General features: G+C 39.6%; 1 protein-coding gene across 6 annotated transcripts in view; it reads left to right on the top strand.

The window, feature by feature from the left end:
• The first annotated feature begins 236 nt into the window (after nt 1-236).
• The window catches only part of Usp15 (ubiquitin specific peptidase 15), a 95,304-nt gene continuing 71,488 nt past the window's right edge, over nt 237-24,052 (top strand). For 2 of the 6 annotated variants that reach the window (XM_031349965.1, XM_031349964.1), the window contains exons 1-3: nt 237-418; nt 14,683-14,810; nt 20,420-20,550. In XM_031349965.1, the coding sequence (XP_031205825.1) occupies nt 330-418; nt 14,683-14,810; nt 20,420-20,550 (348 nt within the window). In that variant the 5' untranslated portion in view covers nt 237-329. The remainder of the gene's footprint in view (nt 419-14,682; nt 14,811-20,419; nt 20,551-24,052) is intronic. The other 4 variants (XM_031349974.1, XM_031349973.1, XM_031349972.1 and 1 more) reach the window with 3 other exon arrangements.

The raw sequence follows: 24,052 nt of genomic DNA, 5'->3' as shown, positions 1-24,052 counted from the left end.
AGAGAGGGGCCAGGATGGCAAGGAGAGTCCGGCCAGGGCAATGGCAGGGAGAGAAAGCGCCGCGCCCGGCGAGAACGGTGCAAACTCAGAGGTCTGGGGCGGCGGCGACCACGCCGCGCCGCGGGGCGCGCGGGGACCCGAGGGGGCAGCAGAGCGCAGGCGCGCACACACCGCGCTCCCCGCCGAGCCACGCCCCCCGCCCCCCGCCCTCGCGTCCCATTTGGTACGGACCTGCCGGCGGGGCGGGGCCGCGGACGCCATTCCCACAATGCTCCGGGGCGTGCCGCCGCCGCCGTCGCTGCCGCCTCCGCTACCGCTAGTGGAAGAAGATGGCGGAAGGCGGAGCGGCGGACCTGGACACCCAGCGTTCTGACATCGCGACGCTGCTCAAAACCTCGCTCCGGAAAGGGGACACCTGGTAGGGAACGGGGTCGCGGAGCCCGCGGGGGCCCGAGGCTGGCGGAGAGCTGGGCGGGAGCGACGGGCTGGTGTCGCCGGCTGGTGACAGGTGCGGACAGGTCCAGCGGCGGCCGCCGGGGCAGCAGATTTTGGGGGCAAAGGTTGGACCGGCGCAGAGGGCCGGGGCTCGCGGTGGGCGGTGCGCGCCCGGAGCTGCGCGGAAGCGGCGGCCAGGGCTCGCGGGGCTCCCGGTCCTCCTCCCTCCGGCAGTGCCGCTCCCACTTCGGGCCTTGGCGGAGCTCCGGTGCAGTGGCTCGGCGAGAGCCTGCCTGCCGCTGTTTTTGACAGATCCCGGTCCCGCCGCTCCTCCTCGCTCGCCTCGCCGCGCTTCTCCAGTCACTCCTTCGCCGGCGTCGTCCGCACCCAAGTTCCCCATTATTCTGCTCCTTGTAGTCTTCCGGGACCCGGGCTTCAGGATGTTTGCGGCGGGGACCACACAGGTGGTCTGTGTCAGGGCTCCGCTGAGAAGGAAACCCCTAATTTCCACTTCCTTGTCAAAAGGAGGGAGCGGTGTAGGGACCTTGGGTTATTTGAGAGACACCACGTGGTCCTGTGCTCTGCTCCTGGCTCGATAGGAGCCGGCAGCGGTTCTGTTTAGAAGTGCAGCCCTTCCCTCTGGTTTGAAGGATAACGTAGGCCTTGCAAAAAGTAGATAAGTCCGCTTGAAGCTTACAAGCTTGCTAATATTCAAACTTGTAAAATACCAAAAAAAAGGTGGGGGGAGACTTACCTAAATACTAGAGGAAGCAGGTAGAAAATTTAACACTTGTCAGCCAAAGCAGTTGACTTAAAAAATTATTTAAATAAAGAGAAAGTACTGTTTTAGGGAAGGGCAGTGTGCCTGTGTGTTTTTTTTTTTTAAAGTTACTTTTCCTGCCTTATGTCTCTGTACCTAGTGGTTTATAGCTTTTCAAGTGCCTGTTAGGTACTTCAGAGTGGCTAGTGGAAAGAGACTTAGTCCTGATTTATTCACAGTTCTCAAGTGCTTGTTAGGCACTCCAGTGTGGCTCGGTGGAAAGAGACTTAGACCTGATTTATTCACAGGCCCACCTCATACTTAGTAGTGTGACTTGGAAGCAAATTCATGCAAGCCATTGAACCTCTGCATCTCCATCTGTCCAACGAGCAGTAACAATTTCATTGTGTTTGTTCTCTATTAACTCAGTTAAATATTCTGAAATATCTGGTACTCATGAAATACTAAGTTTTAGTGATCTTTTTATTTCTGCCATTAATTCCAGACAAGTGCTGTGGGTTTGGAATCATTTTCAAGTTAGCTAATAGGTGATACCTGGGAGACTTGAATTTAAGTACTTCGATCCTTAGTTTGTAAGGCCGCATACACTTTGTGTAATTAAGACCCTTGATGTTGTAAAATACACTTGTTGCATTACAGTGTTGCAGTGGCTTAATTCCTTATTGCTTATATTCTACTTTTTTCTTCTTACGGAGTTTATTGCTGAGGCGAAATTGGGCATTCCCTAGAACACCTTTGCTTTCCTTGGCCTGTGCGATCTTAAGAGATAAATTCAAGCTTGTTCTCTCTGGTATATTGAAGAACATTTTTTAAAAACTAATTCACTCATTTATTGCCTCATACAAATAAAATAGAAATCTTTTTAAAATGTGGATATTTTTCTCAACAAAAGTTTTTGTGTTGAGTAATACCACATATAATTGGTGTTCATGGTGATGTATGACTTAAGAAATATGTGTATTGTGGATATTAAACTACTTTTAAAGTTGGTTATTTTTAAGCGAATATATTTTTCTTGATAGTTACCGTAAACCACGTTAAAATGTAGAAGTTAAGTCTATATTTGAGTTATTACAATGCCTTAATTTCAAGAAAGAAACTGAAGTCCGGTTTTAAGGCAGTAGCTAAATGTGCAAGTTTTACCTCCCTGTTAAGTTTCTCTTTTGTGTAAATCAGTGGTTCTCAACCTTCCTAATGATGCTACCTTTTAATACAGTTCTTCATGCTTATTCTGCTACTAAGAAAAACAGAGATAGGCTTAGCATAATCTGGAAATCTTTGTACAGATTTTTGAAATTATAATCAGGTGTGTTAAATTTCACCAAATTAGCTCTTGAACATTTTGCAAACTAACTCAATTGTCTAGGCAAATAAAAGACTTGGGTCTTCATGAATACCCATTTCTATTTATTTGTTTATGGGTGGTGATTTTTTTTACTACAAATTGAGTACACAATTTGTACTGAGATAAAGAGAAACATTCTGTATAAGTGGTACTGGATTTTTGGTAAGAAGTACATAAACACTGATACAAGAGTTATACCTGTAAAAAGTGAGATAGCAATCGGTAGTCTCACAATGCTAATTGTTTGTCTGCTTCTATTCTGACAAGACAGTGTGAGGAAACCATAAACAAAGTTAAATTAGAATTTAGAAAATTCACAAAAAGAATTGAGAAACTCAAGTTTAGCTTAGGATGAATTAAAGACACCTTTAGGATACACATGGTGATGGGTTTCCTGATAAGATTGAAAGCAATGTGTTTAATTACTTGTACGATCTTTAGAAACCCAAGGAATGGTAGTTGAATGCCGTACAGGGAAAGTTGTGGGATGTAAAATGTTCCTTTTTGAGATGGTTTTCAAAATAGATCTGTTATGAATAGATGTGTACATCATCATCAAAATAATTCCTTCAAGTTTTACTAAATTATGTCTGCTAATCATTTTCAGTCATTTTTGTGTTATGTTTAATAATAATTTGTTGTTAACCAGAATAGCTGTGTTGTTTGTTGCAGTTACACAGCCCCTAGTAAGTCTAGTACATTTAAGGTAGCTTTGGAGAATAGCCTTACTTTGGTGGCTAGTTATGTAGCATGTCTAGATTTTTGTTTGTATATTTCCAAAGAATCTGATCATTGATGTTTGGACAGGAGACATTGATTTCAGTATTTGGAGATTTCCTCCATTCCTTCTGTCTTCCCTAGGAACCTTTGAGGCTTTAGTTGATTGTTTAGGTTTATGGAACTTTGACTCTAACAAGATAATCTGACAGACACTAAAAGAAATGTGCTCCGTTACTAAAGATGCCATTGACATAAATTCCAAAGTACATACTTACAAAAGAAGTTATGTGTTTGCCACCAGGTAGGGCATATATGTTATCACAGGAAATGAAAATAGAAAGCAAACCTTTTGAATATTGGCATATTAGCAAAAACTAAAATAGAAAGTAGTCACATTAAAGTATAGTTTTCTAATTTTAGATGCTTAAAATAGTAGAGAAGTTTACTTCTTTAACTCCTGACTATAAGCTTGCTAGTAAATCAAGGGCTAGTGAGGCCTGTGGGGCCACGATCTAGAGGTATCCAGTTATTTAATTTATTTCATGGCTGTTGGGCTTCTCGTTTCCCCCAAATTATGCAGTTTCCTCATTAGTACATTCAAAGTATTAAATGATTTTTTTTACAAAGTGGTTTTTGTGACAGTTACTGTTCTTGCTTGTGTATTAAGAAAATATTAGTTTGTGAAGCCTGTAGCTTGTAGATTTATGTTTCAAAACATTTAAGTACCCAGGAGCTGTTGCAAGTATATGTTGACTGAAGTACTCATTGCTAAAATGCAGGGAACTGCTGCTCTTATTCACATTTGACAGAGCCGGAAGCCTAGACCCAGAGCTTCAGCAGTTGGGATTTGAGTATAGCTAGTTTGGAGTTTAGGTCCATGCCCTTAAGTCACTGTTCTAAGCTGCCTCTTATTTTTAAAGATTTATCTAAAATAGTTCTACTTTAAGGAGAAAAATACTTCCTTTCCTCTCTAAAGAAAGCCCATTTTATATTTAGCAACAGAATTCCAGTGTTTTTATCCCACACTTGTCTCTTGTGGCTTTTCATTTAGATGTGATGGAGTATGTAGAATATCTTAGCATCTTACTTCTGGAAATTAAATAATAGTTAAAGATTGATAGGCAAATAACTGAATATATAGGACAGTTGTCATTTTGTTTGAAAGCTCTTGAGACCAAACTATCCATAATCATTACTGATAACAGGCTTTTGAATTTTAATTATCAGTAATCATAAATTTATATTACAGGTGATAAGGCCTACTCTCCCTATTTTGCAGAAATAGCACAACAAACATGGTGGTGAGGTCTTGTCAAGTATTTTGTTTTAGTATTCTGTCTGTATTTTAAAAGCATTTGTTTATTGCCACTACACATGAAGTTCTTATGAACAGCCTAACATTTTTAAAACATATAGTTTATAATTCATAATTACCAACTGAAAAAATTTTAGTACTGTTTTAATGAACTTGTAAAGTTAAAAAACATTTTAAGAGAATGGAAGGTGTAGGCATAACCATGCTACCTTATCAAGAGTGTCCTGAAGGTGTGGCAGGCCTGGTGGCCATGGCTGCAGGGAGTCAGTGTGCTGCCTTCATCACTGCATACGCCTGCTTCACTGTGAGTGTGAAGTGGAACTTCTCACCTGAGAATCACTTGATTATTTGCCATCTTAGTTATATTATTGGAAGGTTAAGTCTAATGTTGGGCACATGGACTGGCAAGTAAAAGAGGCTTCTTAAAAACAATTGATACAGGCTGAATGTAAGCATCTTAGTCCATCCTTAAAATGTGTTTGTAGGTGAGGGATGAGAGGAGTGGATCGTGTGGTAACGCCACTGCAGATGAGCATTTATTGACTTGCTTAGGCTGTGCCAGCCACTGTTCTGAATGTTCTCAACATGTGTGCCTTAAAGCGCATGCCCTTAACTCTGTTGGATGTCTCAGTTTGTTTAAATATACAGTTTTAATTCTAAAATCATAGGTGCTATCATTTTCCCCCTAGTAATAATTTGATGCTGTTACTACTAAATGTAATCCAGACAATGGCTATTCTGTTTTCTTCTTAGTTCTCACACAGAAAGTTTCCAATTGCTAGGATTTTGGCTTCTGTTTTTTTTTTTTTCTTGAGTAGTGTCATTCCAGCTCGTCCTTTCTGTTTTCATTCTCTGGGTTATCATTTAATTTGTAGTCTTTCTTAGTTATTCCCCTCAAGTTTCTAATTTAGGCTTTCTTATCTAGTCTCCAGGTGGGGAGATGACTATATCCTTAAATTTTATCATCTAGATCAAACAAACAGACAAAAATCACTACTAAACAAACCTCAGATAAGACTAGCATCTAACTGGCCTCGGTGTTAGTGCACATTACAGTAAGTAAGGAAGGCATCAAGAATAATGGAAATAAATTGGAAATAAATTCAGATTGTGAAGTAAGGTAGGAAACGTCTTTAGGAATTTGTAATGTGTATCTGATTACTGTTTGTAATGGGCTTCCTTCATCAATAAGGTTTACATGGATTTGTTTTTTGTTCACAAGAGTGAATTCGGACCGGGTTGTGGTGGCACACGCCTTTAATCCCAGCACTTGGGAGGCAGAGGCAGGTGGATTTCTGAGTTTGAGGCCAGCCTGGTCTACAGAGTGAGTTCCAGGACAGCCAAGGCTACACAGAGAAACCTTGTCTCAGAAAAAAAAAACCAAAAAAAAAAAAGAGTGAATGCGGATGTGTGAATGCCATGGATGCACATGAAGGTCAGAGAACAGCCATGGGAGCTGGTCCTCACCTTCTACCTTAGCATGGGTCGTCCATCTCTGTGCTGGCCAGGCTGGCTAGCCCATGCTTCTGGGGATTCTACTGTCTGCCGCCTCCTCCAGTACAGCTCTGGCGGTGAGGACACAGCTCCTCAGGCCCACGAAGGTCTTTACCAGAAGTGACTATCTCCTCAGACCCTACATGGCTTCTCCCTAGCTTTCCAAACAGAAAGGGGTGTTGGGCTGCTGATGCTTCTCCAGCCAGAGAGCTGAAATAGTGACTGCCCCTCTACCCACTGTGTGACAGGCTCAGGTTCAGGGTAAATTCTCCACTACTACTGAAAGTTGTTTAGCAGAAGTATCCACAAAAGAAGCTCCCTTTGTAAAAAAAATAATCCCTAAAGGCTGTCCTAATCAACCCAAAGGGTTTTTAAGGCCAGACTGTTTTAAGTTATAGAGATGGTTATTTCAAAGCCTGGGGATAGTCAAGATAAAATTAATTGCTTGCATGAAAAGAGGAACAGGGTCCTTTATTTTGGTAAAAGATAATTTATTTGATAATTTGGGTTTGTTTTTCTATTAGTTCTGCTTTTACATCTTGACAAAGTAACAGATAAGTCAAGAGGTTTATCACTGATAGGTTTAGAAAAGTCATGTTCATATTGAATACATTTAATGTTGAACTTTCTGATTCTAAAAAGATACATTAATCTGTGGGTGTGGTTTACAAAAATATCACTAGTGTATTAACAGTATTTTTACATGTCTGAAATAAGTAGCGTTATTTTTATAGGTAAAGAAACTGAAGAGTTAAGTATACATAGTCCTGTGGTGGATTAGTGAGAGAAGAGGGATCTGACTTAGGCAGTCTATCCCCCAGAAGACTCTGGCTATACCATCTTTCTGTGAGTGACTTGAGCCACACTCAGATTAACTCTCTAAAAGTAGATAATTAAAAAGTATTGAAATCAAGAGGTGCCAACTTTGTCATCCTAGTTAAACACCATTTCATCTGTTACCTGTACTGGGGACCTGTAGAATGTTTTGTCTTCACAGCCTATGTCTTATACCTTCTGACTTGATGCATGTGGGGTTTGCCCTTTCCTGTAAATTATTTACTACTTCCTGTATTATCTTGTGTTACTGTACTTTGTGTTACATTTACTTCAAATACATCTTCCTGATTCTTTTCTAAAAATTTCATCACACATGTTTATTGTGTAAGTGAGTGTGGGCATATGAGTCAGGGTGCAGATGTGGAGATCAGGATGACTTGCTGGAGTCTGCTCTTCTGGGTCCCAGGGACTAAGCTCGGGCATCAAGCTTGGCAGCAAGCACCTGTAACTGGTAGGCCATCTTAATCAATATAGATGTGTAATCCCTCCACACTTTGATTTGATTTGTAAAAACATTACATCAGCTTTATTTTTTTTTAAACTAAAAACAATATATTATCTTATTTAAATATGGAGTGTAGTTGGGCATGGCAGTGTATGACAACAGCTTTATTTTGATATAATTTATGTTCTACATAGTATTCCCACTAAAGATGGACAGCTGTCTGGATTGCAGTGTATATATTATAGTGTACTTTAGAATGGTTCCATTATCCCTAGAGACACTCCGTATAATCAGCGGTCACCGCCCTCCAGCCCAGACTCCTCCAACAACCTTGTTTCAGCAGCTTTGGTTCTGCTTCAGTATGACATGTTGAAATTATATAATATTTTAAGTATATCAGTATTTCACTACACATTATTATTAGTAACCTTGTTACAGATTATCTCCTCCCCTGTATTTCTTAGCGATAATTGACAGTATTTACACAATTAAGGTTGTATATGATAGCTGAATGATAGCTGACAGGATTCACACTGTAAATGTTGTACATCTTTTTACCCAAACATCTCTCTCCTGACTTTTTACTGTATATGACCTAAAGGTACAAGCACTTCTTACTGTATGAGTAACCTATATAAGGGCCTTGAAGGTGCCTGAGCAGGTAGAGGAGTGTGCAGCCAAGCCTAGTGACATCTGCATCTCAGGACCCACATGGTGGAAAGAGAGAACTAGCTCCTTCCAGTTGTCCTTCTACCACCTCATGAACACTGCAGCATGCATGTATGCACTTTCATATACGGAGCAGTGAGGATACATGGATGGATGCATGGATGGATTGATGGTTAGTAGGTAGGTAGATAGATGAGTGGGTAAGTGGATGGATGGATGCATGGATGGATAGTAGGTAGGTAGATAGATGGATGAGTGGGTAGGTGGATGTGATAAAATTTAAAAGAAAAGGAAGATAGGTCTGCTGACTATCAAGGCAGCAACAACATCAACAAACGGTTTTCATTGTTTCTATCTGATAAGGTAGAACAACACTATTACACTTCAGCAACTGGAAATTGTGTGGCATCTTACATGGGTGCTTAACCCACATTAATTCCTCTAGTGGAAAAGCAGTTACTCACACTTGAACTTTGAAAACATTCAATAGATTGTATATTCGTATTGAAAATATAGTTATGTACTTAAAAACTAAACATTTATGGAATAATAAGTGTTAAATTCAGGGTAAGAGTGTGCAGAGAGAGGGGTCCAGAAAGGGCTGTGCGTGGTGATTTTTTGTTCACATGATCCGGTAGTATGTGCATGGATGATTACTAGTATCTGGACTATAATGTGTGCCTGCAAATGAAGTTGTTTTTAAAGAGAGGCTGGTTCTCAGAATTTTTGTTTAGAGGCTGTCCTAACATGTCCTGGCATGTTTCCTTTGTTCATCCCTTCCCTTCCCTCCTTACTGTCCTCTGTCTTTCCTTCTTCTTCCAGTAGAAAGAGAAGTTAGAGAGATAGATCAGAGAATTGATACAGTAAAAGTCAAGCATTTACTTACATTGTTTTTCTTGCTTCCCATGTGCTCATCCTAACTCACATGTCAAGTAGAGTTGTGGGGTCATTTAATTGTGGCTTCTCCATTTTGAGGTATCAGTGAGTGTGTATTTACTTTCTGGATGAACAATTTAAGAACAGTCATACTTGGCCTCCTTCTTGGATTCCTTATTTGTGTTAGCTTAGGTTTAAAAATGGGTCATACAAATTAGTTCTTTCTAAGTGGTGGAGTTAAGGTGCAGAGCAGAAAATAGGTTAGAAATGCCTGCAGTCTGAGGGATGAAGAGGCAGTGAACCAGGCCACTGGTTACCCGAGAACCACTTTACAGTTGTCTTTGCTTTACTAAAGCACTAGAAGACTCCCTGCTAGTGGTATTTTTCTTTTTAAAATCTTGCAATGGGTCCAGTTAGGTGGCTAAACAAGTAAGGGTGCCTACCACATAGTTGACAACCTGAGTTTATTCCTGGGTCCCTCATGATGGAAGGAGAGAAGCAGCTCTCACAGGTGCTTTCTGCCTTCTGTATGTGCTCAGTCATTCCCACCACACCCAACCCTCAGGACAAAGGGAAAAACTTTAGTAGTCTAACTGCAGAATGGAGAACAGATTTAAGTATGAAAAATGAGAAGCAGTGAGAGAAATCAAGCAGCCTTTACAGTAATTTGTACCAGTAAAAGTGAGGGAGTGGGGAGGCCACAGATATGGAGCTTTAGACAGTAAAGAGGAGAGCTACAAGTGGTTACAGTTGTCCTGGACGTGCTGGCTACTGTTACATAGTATGCAGCTAGGCTTGTAGCTCAAGAAACTAAATCACTGGGAAAATAATTTTATTTGAATGATAATAAAAGTTAGTAAAGATAGAGGTGAAGAAGATTGGGATTGAAGTTTCTATGGAAGTCTGCCTATTAACTGGAAATAACAAGCACTGAGAGCAGCCCTGCTGAGCAGAATCCCAGGAGGGCCTGCAGTGATGGGGTGCACAGAGCAGCTCTTTCTGACACGAGCACTCTGGTGGAAACAGGCTAAAAACCAGCATTCGTCTCCCTCCGCCCCCCAGCCCCGCAAAGTCAGCATGACAAGTTTTACAGGGTGGGCAGGTTTGTCAAATTGTAACAGCCTTTGGTTGTCTGTTGACTCTGTATGCAGCTGGTGTTGGCATAGGAAGACCAGCCTTCCTACTAGGTTGGAGTGAAAGAGGAAACTGTGGAAACTGAAGGTTGATGGTAAAGCCCTGTCAGAAAAGTGAGAATGAGGCGGGAAGTGATTGAGTTGGGAAGGGAACCTTCGGTATGCTGGCTGTTAAACAGAAGGGGGAGAAATAAGAGAAGAAGCTGTCTGCTGGGAAAACCTCCACTGAGACAGGAGTGTGTTAGAACCAAAGCTCAGCAGCCAGATAGTTGGCCTGGCATTTAAAGAGTTACACTGACCACTAACAGGAAGCATGAAGTTGGGGCAGATGTCACACTTCTAGCTTTTCTGCAAAGTACAGAGAGAAGCAGTCTACTGTCCTCATGAACATCAGACAGAGTTGTCAGAAGAAATGTAAGCACCGTGTACTGCGCCTCTTCTTACTGTTTCCCTAATTCTCATGCCTCCCACTTGCTCAGTCGGCTACCATTCTGAAGTGCCTGTCTCTGTCTTCCCAGCCTCTCACATATATTCCAATCCAACTATAACTTTTATGCCAGCTCTGCTGTAACACACTTCTGATTTATAAACCACCTTGTTATGCAAAAGATCACAGGGCTGGGGCTGGAGAAGTGATGCAGTGGTTAAGAGCTGCTCCTCCAGTGGACCCAGGTTTGATTCTCAAGAACCACATGGCAACTCACAACTATCCGATAAGACCTCCAGATCCAGTGGAGCCATCACGCTCCTTAGGCACTGCATGCATATATCACACAGACATAAATGCATCCAGAGTACCCATATACATTAAATAATAAAAATCTTTAAAATTACTAGACACATGTAGACTTGGGTTTAGGATACAACACTCAAACACAGAACATTCATAGTATTGGACTTAGGGTACAGACACATCTATTGGTCAGTGGTATTGTTTTAAAAGCCTTATAAAGTTATAAGACAGTTTTAATGTTAAGTGGCTAAGAAATATGCAAATGCCACAATAAATAGGAACTTTTATTGTGAAAGATGAGATTTTGTTTATAGGTGGAACTGAGAAGTATTATAGCTTGTGTGTTACTGTGAATTGGTACAGAGTGGATTCTCCAGTAAGTACCAGGAAGATGGCAGTAACACATAGTAAATTTTTAATGTAAGACATTTTAAGTTATATTAATGGCATTTCAAGTTCACATTTCTGCTTTTTTAAAAAGATTTACCAATTTATTTTATATATATGAGTATACACTGTAGTTGTACAGATAGTTGTGACCCTTCATCTGGTTGTTGGGAATTGACTTTTTAGGACCTCTGCTCGCTCCAGTCAACCCCTGCTCCTTCCAGTCTATCCTGCTTCCTCAGTCTCAGTTCCTGCTTGCTCCAGCCCAAAGATTTATTTGTTATTATAAAGAAGTACACTGTAGCTGTCTTCTGAAGCAACAGAAGAGGGCGTCAGATCTCATTACGGATAGTTGTGAGCCACCATGTGGTTACTGGGATTTGAACTCAGGACCTTCAGAAGAGCAATCGGTTCTCTTTCCTGCTGAACCATCTCACCAGCCCCACATTTCTGCTTTTTGATGCTATAGGTATTTAAGACAACCAGTTGGGGAATTTGTGTCTCCATTTTGAAGGTAAAAGCCAAAATTATTTAAGAAAATTAACTAGGCATCAAAACAAATGTAGCCTCCCCAACAGTGATATAAGTGCTATCAGATGCCTAGGGACTGACCATCCCCATCCTCACTAAAGTAGTTTCTTAGAAATAAAGAAATGAAAAGTTACAGTAATTTTAGTAAAAGAATGAATTATGCTAAATGCAGAAAATTTTTACACAATACTTAATCATGATAGTATAAAAACACGTTAAATAGGAGTGGTTTGTCTAGCACAATAGCAAATTACTTTATCAAATGGTAAAAGTTTAGATAGTCCTATTTTAAGAAAAAGGTTTTGGCTGGATGTGGTAGCACATGAGAGGCAGAGGCAGGCAGGCAGGCAGGCGAGCAGGCGGGTAGGTCTCTAGAACTACTAAGCCAGCCTGCTCTCTGTATTTAGTTGCAAGTGCACCAGACTTGCAAGATGACCGTGTCTCCAAAATAAAAAAGTTTTTCTTCTAGCCTAATGTAGCAGTCCTGGTCAGTGCTTAGACAAGAAGTGGAAATTGAATTAGAAAACTATTTACAACAACAACAACAACATTAAGTGTACTTACTATACTCAACAAATCAAGAAGAGCCTAATGGTGCTGGCATATATACTACTCCCACCACTCCTGAGGCTGATGCAGGAGGATCCCTGAATTCCAGGTTAGACTGAGCTGTATGGTTGAGAGGAAAGGAAAATCTCAAGGGCATTTCCAACAAAATAGACTCAGACTCAGGTGGATTTGAGATTGTTCACTTTAGAAAAATATGTTTCTTGTAAACAGCCTCTGTCCCATAGCCAGCCAATGACTAGGTAAAGAAAGCATGGTGCAGATACGCGGTGGAGTACTGCTCTTCCCATAAGAAGGGATAAACCCTGTAACCAGCAGCAGGGTTACATGGGACCAAGTAAAATAAAGCAGCTGTAAGAAACCGCAAATCACTCAAGTGTGGATCCAGAAGTTACTCATAGCAGTTAGGAGGCTAGGGAGAGTTCAGTCTGTGGACACTACATTGCTTGGACTAAGTTGGTGCTGAGATTACTAATGATATAATGCATATTTCAAAAAGCTAAAAGAAAGCACTTTATAAATACTTGAACAAATCCTGTTCATGCTGATGTAAGCATTGCACTGTGTCCATGGATAATAGATCACAGGGTACTCCATAAACAAGGGTTTCCATGTATCAGTTAAAAATAACAAAACTATCAAGAACTATAAAATACAATTGCCAGAAAGTAACTTTGGTTTGGTTTGGTTTTGAGATAGCATGCACGTGTGTTGCTGGCTTGGATATCCAAGCTGGCCTCAGACTTGCTTTCTCCTGCTGAGTCTCCTGGGTGCTGGGAGTGCACATGGCCACCGCACCTGGCTCACAAGTAAGATACAGATTTATGGTTTTCTCAGGTTTTGCTCGATAGACAAGGGGTTTTTGTGAATTTTTAACATGTGGTGTTTCTGTAAAGTGCAAAGGGGATTGTTTTTCCTTCTTGACCCTAAGTATTAACTACTTATTTAACAATGAAATACTTTGTATGAATGAAGTGTTTTCTTCCAACAAATTAACTTGGATTCTTATGGGGAAAAGTCCTAACATTTGTTGAAAGACATTAATGGAACCTAATTGAAAAATATTCCATTCCTGTGGATCAGAAGGCAAAGTCACGGTTACCCCCAATCTTTCTATTAGTTTCAGTGCAATCCAATCATAATCTTATTTTTTGGTAGACCCTGATAAAATTATTTTGAAAAGACAATACATATGGCTAAGGCAACTATAACAATGAGCTGAAGGAACTGTTTTATATGCTATCTTGATTAAGGTAATTAAAACACTATATAATTGGGTGATAATAAATGTGTAGATGAATGAAATAGGGCAAGTGTCTCTTAGGGTGGCATTTATCTCAGGAGAAAGCAAGTCACATGCTTTAGTATCTTAACTAAATTGAAACGACAGAAAAATCTAAAATTTATTGACTGATTTCCTTTTTTGGGGTGTACTTACTGGCTTTTTAAAAAAAGATGGGGAGGATCATATTTTCATGGGAAAAATATCAAAATATTACATTGTACTGTGATTTTTAAACCCAGTATAATTTTAGAAATGAATCGTCCTAAGAATTGCTACCTCAGAAAGTTCTCCAGCATGAGGAGGGCCTGGGTTGCATAACTGCAGTGGGGTTGGGGCACTGCAGACTTCTTCAGACCCACTGTTGGGGAGGGAGACTGTTCATGAATATTCTTTAAGAATTAGAAGGGTTTGTTCAGTTGGTGCCTTTGCTTTAGCTATTTTCAGACATAACTGTGGGTTTTTCTTTCTCCTGTGCTGTATGTGGTAAGCCCAAAACTGTGAGAATGGTGATCCCCTCAGAGTTGCATCGCACACCAAGCTTTAAGCATTTCATTAACCTTTACTGCTGCTTTGGCCTGCAGTCGAACCTGGCTAAATGACAATGTCCAGAAGATTGTATAGTGTATAGTACTGTCGTGACAAGTCAGTACAAAGTAGTAGTGTTGAAAAATTGAGTGATAAACTGTTAATTCTACAATTATATTACAATTAACATAATCAACTTTTAAAACCCTTGCTAACATGGTTGTGAGCCACCATGTGGTTGCTGGGATTTGAACTCAGGACCTCTGGAAGAGCAGTTAGTGCTCTTAACCGCTAAGCCATCTCTCCAGCTCCCCAGGGATCACTTTCCATTCTTACATCAACACATGACCTCAAGTAGTAACTACTTGAGAATGACGAAAATATTTTATACAAATCAAGTCTTTCCTCCAAGTATTAAGTGCAGTGCAGTGCAGAGTAACACACATTACTCTTGAGTACTACACATCAGAGTACTACACATTACTCTGTTCTTAGTCCCTTGATGTAGACCTTCTCTTTAATGCAAAACAGAATAACAGAAGCAGATTGTTGCTCTTCTTGTATTTGCAGGTATTTTAATTAACCAGCATCTTGTCTCATTTAGGTATCTAGTGGATAGTCGGTGGTTCAAACAGTGGAAAAAATATGTTGGCTTTGACAGTTGGGACAAATACCAGATGGGAGATCAAAATGTCTATCCTGGACCCATCGATAACTCTGGACTTCTCAAAGGTATTATTTTCTTCAGTCAATTGTAAATGTGTTAAGTTAAATGAGTGTCTACAGGTATAACAATGGAGAATGTTAATGTAGATAAGCTGCTAATTAGCAATTCATTGCAAGTATGGTATGGTAGGTAGCACACACCTACCTTAAAACACTATGTAACTAGGCAATAATAAATGTGAATTCCTTGGGCAAGAGGCCAAGACAGGAGAATCACTATTTTAAGTCTGCCTTGAATATATAATGAGACTCTTCCCCCCTCCCCCCACAAAAAAGGTCGGGGGGGGGAGAAAAAGATACTTATTTGCAGATCATTCTGTAATTATTTAGTATGTATATGACACATTTCTCTTTCATATTTATGATGTGATCATGATTTAGAATTGAAATGTTAAAATAAAGCATGCAAATTATCAAGCACTATTTTCTGGTTTGGGGAAATGGTATTGTACATGCTGTTTTTCTTAATGGATATAGGACATTTTCAGAGTCAATGATTACCGGTCTATGTATGTTTACATTCTTGGTTTTTGCACTGCCCTCCTTCAACCCTTCTCATTTGCCAGAGCTCCTCCAGCCCTTATGTTTAAAGAGAGTAAGCCATCCGTCCTATCACTCACACTGTGAGCCTGTGGAGCCAGAGGGACAAGACCATAGAGCTGAGTAACTGAAGTTCTAACATCCATCCATGATCCACACTGGGACATCCACCTGCACCATGTGTAACACAACGATATATTTCACAGTTATTTTTAAAAGGATTATATAACCGTGAGGTATCTCCATTTAAGAGAAAGACAATAAAAAATGTGTATTTAACTTCCTAGGTTTGAGTTTGGTTTGCCTCTAAGCTCCATTCGTGGCCGAGTTCTTGGTGTTTTGCCACACGTGGAGCACTGAATGGACCAGGCTAGTTCTGATGTCAGAGCTGTTCACACAGGACAGTAGTACATGGCTGCTGTAATAGAACACTCTGTGACACTGAGGCTTTTCTGTCAGGGCGGACAGTAAGAAACAAGGCACATTCCAGCATCTTGGCTTGCCAGTGACAGTCGCAGAACTGGTTTCTGTCCGAGCTCCTTATGTAGACATATTGGTGTGGTTTGGATGCCTAGAAGTAAAGAACAAAGAACAATGAGGAAGACACCTGCTTTAGTTACCACAGCCCTGTGTATTAGTTGTTGCAGAACTGGATGGTTGTTCCACACAGTAAAGGAATAGACTAAGCCTGGTTCCGTGTGCTTACCTGAAGACTGGTTTCTGTTGTGTCACACTCAGGTGCTACTGTGGCAGTTTAATTTTGATAGGGAAAGCTAAAAATAAGAGGCAGTGGCTCGCTGCACCTAGCACAGCTCTGCAAAATGAAGGAATGCTCAGACCAGGAAGTTTTCTACAGAAGGAGCAAGAAGAGTAGAGTATGCCCCTGACCTGTGCTTTGTAAATTGAACATTAGAGTAAGAGATGATTGGATCCTGGACAAAATTTAACAAATAAGAAATAAATGAGCCCTTGTAATTGGTGATGTCCATGCAAAGGACAGAAAAGATACATCCATAGAAAGGCTCTGAAAGATTCTGAGAATCTCTAGCCCCACTAATGGGTATATCTGAAGAGCATTTAACTAAGTGTTCTGCATTCTCTGTCATAATACCTGTCTTTGTAAAGTTAGAAGCATTTGCATCAAAGTATATTCTCTTACCATGAAAGAATAAAACTTGCTTTTAAGAAAACATTAAGTCCAGTGGAAAAAATAGACAAGAAACTTGAACAAATCTTTATCATTACTTTTCCAGAAGAGGGGCTGGTCAAGTAGCAGAGTAGTCAGTTGTTAGTGCATGAGGATGAGGGCTTGAGTCTGAGCCTTGTGTAAACAGCCGGACATGCTAGTGCACACACACCATCTCTGTGCTGTGGACCAGGAGACCTGGGGGGCTGGCCTGCCAGTCTACTCTGCTAAGTATTAAGACTATTGTAACACCTGTCTTAAACGAGTAACAACACCCAGTCAAGCCTTCCCTCTATATAGGTGCACATGTAACTGCACACACATGAATATACCCATATAATTTATGCATCCGCATGCTACCATGCCAAAGAACAGCTGCCTCCAACTTTACTTAATTCAGGGGGTATTGGATGCCTCATGATATAGACACACACACATACATACATATGTACATACATACCACACTACACATGTATAATTTAATTAAAACTTAAGAGAATCACTCTTGACACTTGCTGAGTAGGATGGACAACAAACAGGTTTAAAGTTAAACATTTGTTAACCACGGTACCCAGTCATAGTATGTGAGGAGGTACTTACCTAAGAGACTATGAAGAATTAAAACATTTACCCATAAGAAAAGTTCCACATGAGTGGTCACATAGTGTTATCCATAACAGAAAAATGTGCCAGCAACCCAAATACCTGTTGATATTTGAATGGATAAGCAAATGATAGTATGTTCGTATAATGAAACTATTAGCACTTAAAAACAAATAAATTGCTGATAGATTAAAATATCTATAGATCTCAAAAAATAATAGTATAAATGAAGCCAAAGAAAAAGAGAATATATTGTTTTATGTACATTTATAGGTGATGTAGATTTGTTTACAATAACAAAAGACTGATAATATTTTCATAAAATTCTAGGAAATACAAATTAGTCCATTGTAAACCATAGATAATGATTACCATAACAATAGAATCCTGACAGGCGGAGACATTACAGAGCCTTGGAGACCTTTTGGAGTGATAGATGAGTTATCATTTCACGTTTGTGTAGCTAGGACAGACCTTATCTCTGATTTGCCCATATACTTGTGGCATGAGACACAGCTTCCTTTGCACCTGCACTATGTGAAGACCCTGGAAGCTTGTGCAATAAAAAAGAACAGGAGCTATAGAGAATAATACCAGGATTTGAGATGTAGAAAACTAATAGAAGAATAAGATAGTCTTGAAACGGTCCTAGCAGTTGGAACACATAGACACTGTTAAGTTTGTATTGGACAAGGAGGATCATACCCTAGGAAATTATCTGTCTTAACACAATACGGAAGAACCAGCAAGTGGGATTTCCTGGTTATGCTACAACCTATCCTTGAGAACAAAATTCATTTGCACATTCAGACCAGAGGTGCTCTCTTGACTATGGAGCCATGTTTGAAAGGCCTGACTGAGCTCATTAATATCATCTAGCCCATGCTTGACAAGTGATAGGTCAGTATACAGGACTATAAAGTGAAAAGTGAACCTCCATTCTGGTTCATCATGCAAGGGACAGTAGGCCTGTCTTCATAAGTATGTACAACCCAGACTTAGATTTGTGATGACAGTGTGTTCTGTCTGTAAAAGGGTGTGGCTCTAGCTCTTAGCTCATTACAGCCACTGGAATCTCTGCAAGTATAGCCTAATACATTTTCTCCTCTGTTAAAAAAATTACCAATTGTGTAATTTAAGCAAATACAGTTTATTTTCAACAGTTACATCTCACTAGATACAGAAGTGATTAATCAAACGGTAGTAATCCCTTCTCTTTACATACATACACACACACACACACACACACACACACACACACAGGAAAGTGGTTATTTTTTTCTGTTTACTCAGTATATTATTATGTGAATTCTGTCACATAGTCAGACTGTTTGCCTAAACAGTAGGAAATAACACATAAGTCTTGATTTTTAAATTCTTGCAAAGTTTTCTTCAGGTTATATTGTACTATATGGCAGAGCACATGGAATATATACATTTACGTTTGAATTTAGTCTCTGCAAATTTTTGTTTATTGAAGCTTGAATAACTTATCATATCTTGGTCTGTTTGCTAATGAAAATGGAACTACCTAATTCTTGATGTTACTCTGAAAAAATAAATGTAGCATAAAATAACAAGAATTTTACCCCTCCTCTTTTTTCTTCCTTTCAAGCTCAGGTTGGCCTTTGAACAGAATATTGTATGTAGCTGATGACCTTCGTTTCCGCCTTCCAAGTGCTGGGATTAAAGGTGTGCACCACCACCATACCCAGCTAATAGCAAAGTTTTCTAGACTATAATGCTCCATCCATTGCTCTTGATTTGTGTATGATTACCCTAAGCATGTTACTCAGCATCTCTGGATATAATTTTACAGTAAAGACACCCATCATGCAAGGCTGTTTAGAGAATTCACAATAGTGTGTCTGGCATAGTTACCTGCTGTACAATGTCTCATAGTACGGCTTGCTTACTTAGCATATGTCATTTTCATCCACGGAGTTTCTGACAATGAATCCCAAATTGTATTTGCTGACAATTTAAAAATTACAATCACAGTTAAAGAGGCTGTGTTAAATTCATGCTCAGAGCTGGTAAAACACCTTAGATGGCATAGGCACTAATCACCGGGACTGAGGAGAATTCAGCCGTTAGGACTCATGTGCTTAAAGGAGAGAACCGACTCCCACAGGTTGTCCTGTGACCACCCTTCATATGTGTACCATGACACACGTGTGTATGTACCATGTATACAAAATAAATGTAAAAAATTTTAACTAGTACTCGTTTTACTTCTACTATTAAGGATCATGTAAATTCAGACATTGCCAACTTTTGTTTCTATATTAATAAAACATAGCTTTCTCAAACTTCAGAAATCCACAGATGAATTCTAAAAGAATAATATTCTATTACTCTCTTGAGCTTTTTTTCTGTAGTAGTAGTATATTCTTGTCATAAATGCCACAGAAAACAATGTTCCTTCCTTTGATGATTAAAATCAACTCGGGGCAAGAAAATTACCTTTAGGTTAGTTGTAACTCCTTGAACTAGTTCTCTTTCAGTACATTGGGACCTCAAATGACCAATTCATAAATGAGTCCCAGAATGGGGCAGTGACATTGTTCTGACTCAGGAAAGTATTCCTAGGTTTCTGCCCCGGATTATACAAAAGTTCCGAATCTAGCTTAGACATTTCAAAGCACCCCAGAGCTAACGTTCCTTCTGTGCACCCACCACTGTGAGCTTTAGGCTGAGGCCAGGTTGTGTGTCTGCTGGAATAATGTCGATGCTTTGCAAAATAACTTAAAAAAACGTTCATCACAGTTTCCAAGCTTACATATATTGGAGTCATTTAACATGTTATTAATTTGATAGCAGCTTGTAGCAGATCTATACTAACTCTTGGGAGATTGAGGCAGGAGGATTACAGATTTCTGTGCAGCCTGGACCTTATCATGAGACCCTGTCCTAAAAAGAAAGAAGTGATTGACTTACTCTTTGAGTTCCCTACACTTAATTATCTAACGTGAGAATGGCTCCCACTGGATCACTGACACTCAAAATATTTGAGGAACCTCTTTTGTTGGTATCTTACCTAATATTAATGTTTTAGTAGTTTAGGAACCTAAGAAAAACCTTGGAAAGATATCCAGGCAGCAGTTTATATTGAAATATGTTGATTTGAACCTTCTTGGAGTTTTTTTGTTCCCGAGTTCATTATTGTAAATACTTCAGACTGTGTTCATGAGTTTCAGTATTTGTGTCATGGTGTGTAGCTGTGTATTGAGAGATGTGTTCTGTGCTTTCCTGCTCTGTGCTAAGTTTATTTTTCTGTCTGTAGATGGTGATGCACAATCACTTAAGGAGCACCTTATCGATGAGTTGGATTACATACTGTTGCCAACTGAGGGCTGGAATAAACTTGTCAGCTGGTACACGCTGATGGAAGGCCAAGAGCCAATAGCAAGAAAGGTATGCTTGAGAGTTAACTGAGTATAAATATGTTTTTGTTGAGTAGCTTATATTGGTAATTCTATGAATTCTCAAGCCTTCTTAACCTACATTGCTCCCGCAGCCAGAAAGTCTTTCTCCTATGCACTGGATTCTATTAATAGCTGACCACAGATACAGGAACTTACCTACATTCTCACCATTCTAAGGATATAACAGTGCATGTGATTAGCTGGTTAACACAGAATTAATGTCCTCTTTATTGTACAGTTGAGGACATGAGAACAAAATGCATACACTGCCTTTTTTCTAAGACAATTTTAAAAATAAACTAAAAGTTGAAGTGGGTTTTGGAACATAAAATATTTTTAAAAATGAAAATGTAATCTTTTTCAGTTTCTTTTGATGTTTTACAATTATAATTTAGAGAAATGCACATTTTTTGGAATAAAATGGACACTACTCCTGTAAAATACAAAATTTCAAGCTAAATGAGCTGACTGTATATATCTATTGAATAATTTATTCTGGTTTGTATAATATAGGTCCTTTTTTTTTTTCTTTTGTCATTTTTGGAGAATTGAGTGCTCTGACCTGTCGAAGAACAGCCTACACCCATGAAATGACACTGGAAGAAAACCTCATTTAAAAACAAAACAAACAACAAAAAAATTTTTTTTTCTTTAAAAATTTTTTGGCAATTTCATATGTAATGTGTTGTGCGTATATTTACCCTGTTGCCCTCTCTTCTCCCCAAGAACTCACTTGTTAAAGGAAATGTGTGTATCTGTTGTTTCCTTTCAAGCACATTAACAGTATCTTTGCAGCACATTGGCCGCTATGGACTTCAGTGTGGGGCTATATCTACTAAGCAGTCTATTGACCTGTAAACATCCTTAGTCTTTCTAAAAAGATGGACTGAAGTGTGGTTTTTGAAAACTATGGAAATGAAAGAGCAAAGAATCAAAAGTTCACAAAGGATGAAGAAAACTTTGAGAAGTCTGTTAGAGGGTCATACATTTGTTCTTAATAAAGTGAAAAAATTTGTTTTTGAGAAATGCCAATTTTGAACATGTAGTTTTCAAATGTTAGTATGCATGAAGTTGTTTGGAGGCATCTTTGCAAGAGGTGCATCACTCCTCCACATTAAATCAGTAGGTCTAAGAACGTGCGTTTTACTCTACCCATCCAGAGCGAAGTTGCTTTAAGAACTAAACACTAACTTCGTAGAGTCTGATGTCCAGCTCTGAATTTTATCAGTCTGGTTACATTAAAGAATCTGTGATACATAAACAGTAATTATGTCTTGGGGACTCAGTCTTGGAAGTATTTCAACTTCAGTGTCAGGTGCTCAGCCTTAAAAACCGACTGACCAGAAAGCAGGGTAATAAGAAGAGAGGCAGTGTGGCCGGACTAGAAAAGTAACAGTAGAGAGGGGTCTCCTTAGGAGTGCAGCTACTGGGGATGTTACTTAGTAACAGTTGAAAAGTTCACAAGATCCCAACACTTCTAAAACTACTAAGTTTTACTTAATTTTACTTAATACACTTTACATTTCAGTGTAGTGGTAAACAGTAAAAGGTGAATCTTTAAACCACTTGGTGTCAGTAGAAAATATGCAATGTAGAATTTATAACACAAGCCATATTGTCTTTAAAAAGCACAGTTGTACTTGGTATGATGACTAAGGCTAATGTGCATCCGCATCACTGAAATCTCAGGGAGAGGAGTGGAGCAGGTAGAGGAATGCCTGATGGGGGAAGCAGCTGAAGCTCTGAGAGAGATACCAAATCTAGTCAAGATTTCAGAGCCTCAGATAGAAGAAATATAAACACATGTCAAAAATTCTCAAGACAAAAAGATACTCCTCAGTAGTACTAGACAGAAGGATACATTGTCCTCAAGAAAGCATAAATCAAAAAACTGGTTTCCCAGGAGGGACAAGGGAAGCCAGGAAACAGTGTACTACAAGAAAATAACTGCCAATCCAGAATTCTGCGGCCCAGGAAAGGTACCCTTCAGAAAGGAGAGGGAGATGAGAAAACCTTAAATTCTTTATTCTCCTGTCTGTTTTCCTGATGCTAAGTCCCTAGTTTTAGGGTTACTGGTCTGTTCTCCTGCTGTGATCTATTTTTAGATTAGGTTATACACAACCCTGCAGTTTAAATCTTAGGTGTATTTTTTTCTCCCTTCCCCACTCCTGTTATTTCTCAGTCGTGGAGAATTGTGCTGTGCATAGCAAGGACATGCAGATACTCTAGGAAGAAGTCCGTCTGGACAGAAATGTGGATATCAGTTCTAAATGAGTCTTCAGATGATGGAAGCCTTAGCCCAGGGCTTGACAGGAACTTCATGTGAAGTCTCACCCCAGATCAGCATAGCTTAAGTCTACAGGTTTTTATCCTTAGAAATGATGTGGGTGTTCATGGTTAGTGAGTGAGGCCAAGATCATTTGTCACGTAGGGGTAGGCTGGGCATAGCAAGAACTGTGACTTTGGCCACACAGTGAGCAGAAGGTATAAACCATGAATATCAATAAAAATCTAATGGCCTCAATCAAACTGAGGAGAATACCAGTGAGAACTTAAATAAAAAGCAAGGAAGTCTTGGAAACTAGAGGGCTATAGCCTTTGCAAATGTCTCTGCTGTAAACTGAGAGATTAAAAACAGTATCCACTTGTATGGCCTAGAATCCTTGTATAAGGATAATGTGCTAAAGATGGAATCCTTAAATATAACAGAGCAATGACTTATTTACTAGCTTTGAGGATTTTATTCCTTTCAGAATTTAAATAACAGGAAAAACCAAGAAATATTTCTAAAAACATGATGTTAATAATGTTAAAGCCAAAATGTGGACCGTAACATTACCATGGGAAAGTCAGAGATATGTCTCATAGAAACATTTTGACAAAGTCCATTAGGAATTAAGGATGTCACACTCTTAATAATAATCACTGATAAGTTGGTAAAATATCCTGGGTCATCAAACTTCCCCCCAAAACAAAAGAAATTATCCAAGTTCCTAGTTAGGATTAAGCTAGAAATGTATAATGAAGAGATACTTGATAATCCCCAAAAACCAGCGGAGAGACAAAAATCAAAATTTAAACTAAATGATAATAAAAATACAATTTAAAAAATGGTTAAAAAGCCCACTCTGCCTCCCAAATCCTGAACATTAAAATCTCTAGTGGATAGGTGCTAACTTCAGCTACTTGCTAAAACTTTAAATTTCTACAGAGGAGAAGAAAAGGAGTGGGTAAGGTCACTGTGGTAGGGAAGGAGTGGGTAAGGTCACTGTGGTAGGGAAGGAGTGGGTAAGGTCACTGTGATAGGGAAGGAGTGGGTAAGGTCACTGTGATAGGGAAGGAGTGGGTAAGGTCACTGTGGTAGGGAAGGAGTGGGTAAGGTCACTGTGATAGGGAAGGAGTGGGTAAGATCACTGTGATAGAGAAGGAGTGGGTAAGGTCACTGTGATAGGGAAGGAGTGGGTAAGGTCACTGTGGTAGGGAAGGAGTGG

The sequence above is a fragment of the Mastomys coucha genome, unplaced genomic scaffold (genome assembly GCF_008632895.1).
Source record: "Mastomys coucha isolate ucsf_1 unplaced genomic scaffold, UCSF_Mcou_1 pScaffold4, whole genome shotgun sequence".
Lineage (NCBI taxonomy): Eukaryota > Metazoa > Chordata > Mammalia > Rodentia > Muridae > Mastomys > Mastomys coucha.
The sequence above is the reverse complement of the archived record's forward strand: the minus strand, read 5'-3'. Positions and strand labels throughout refer to the sequence as shown.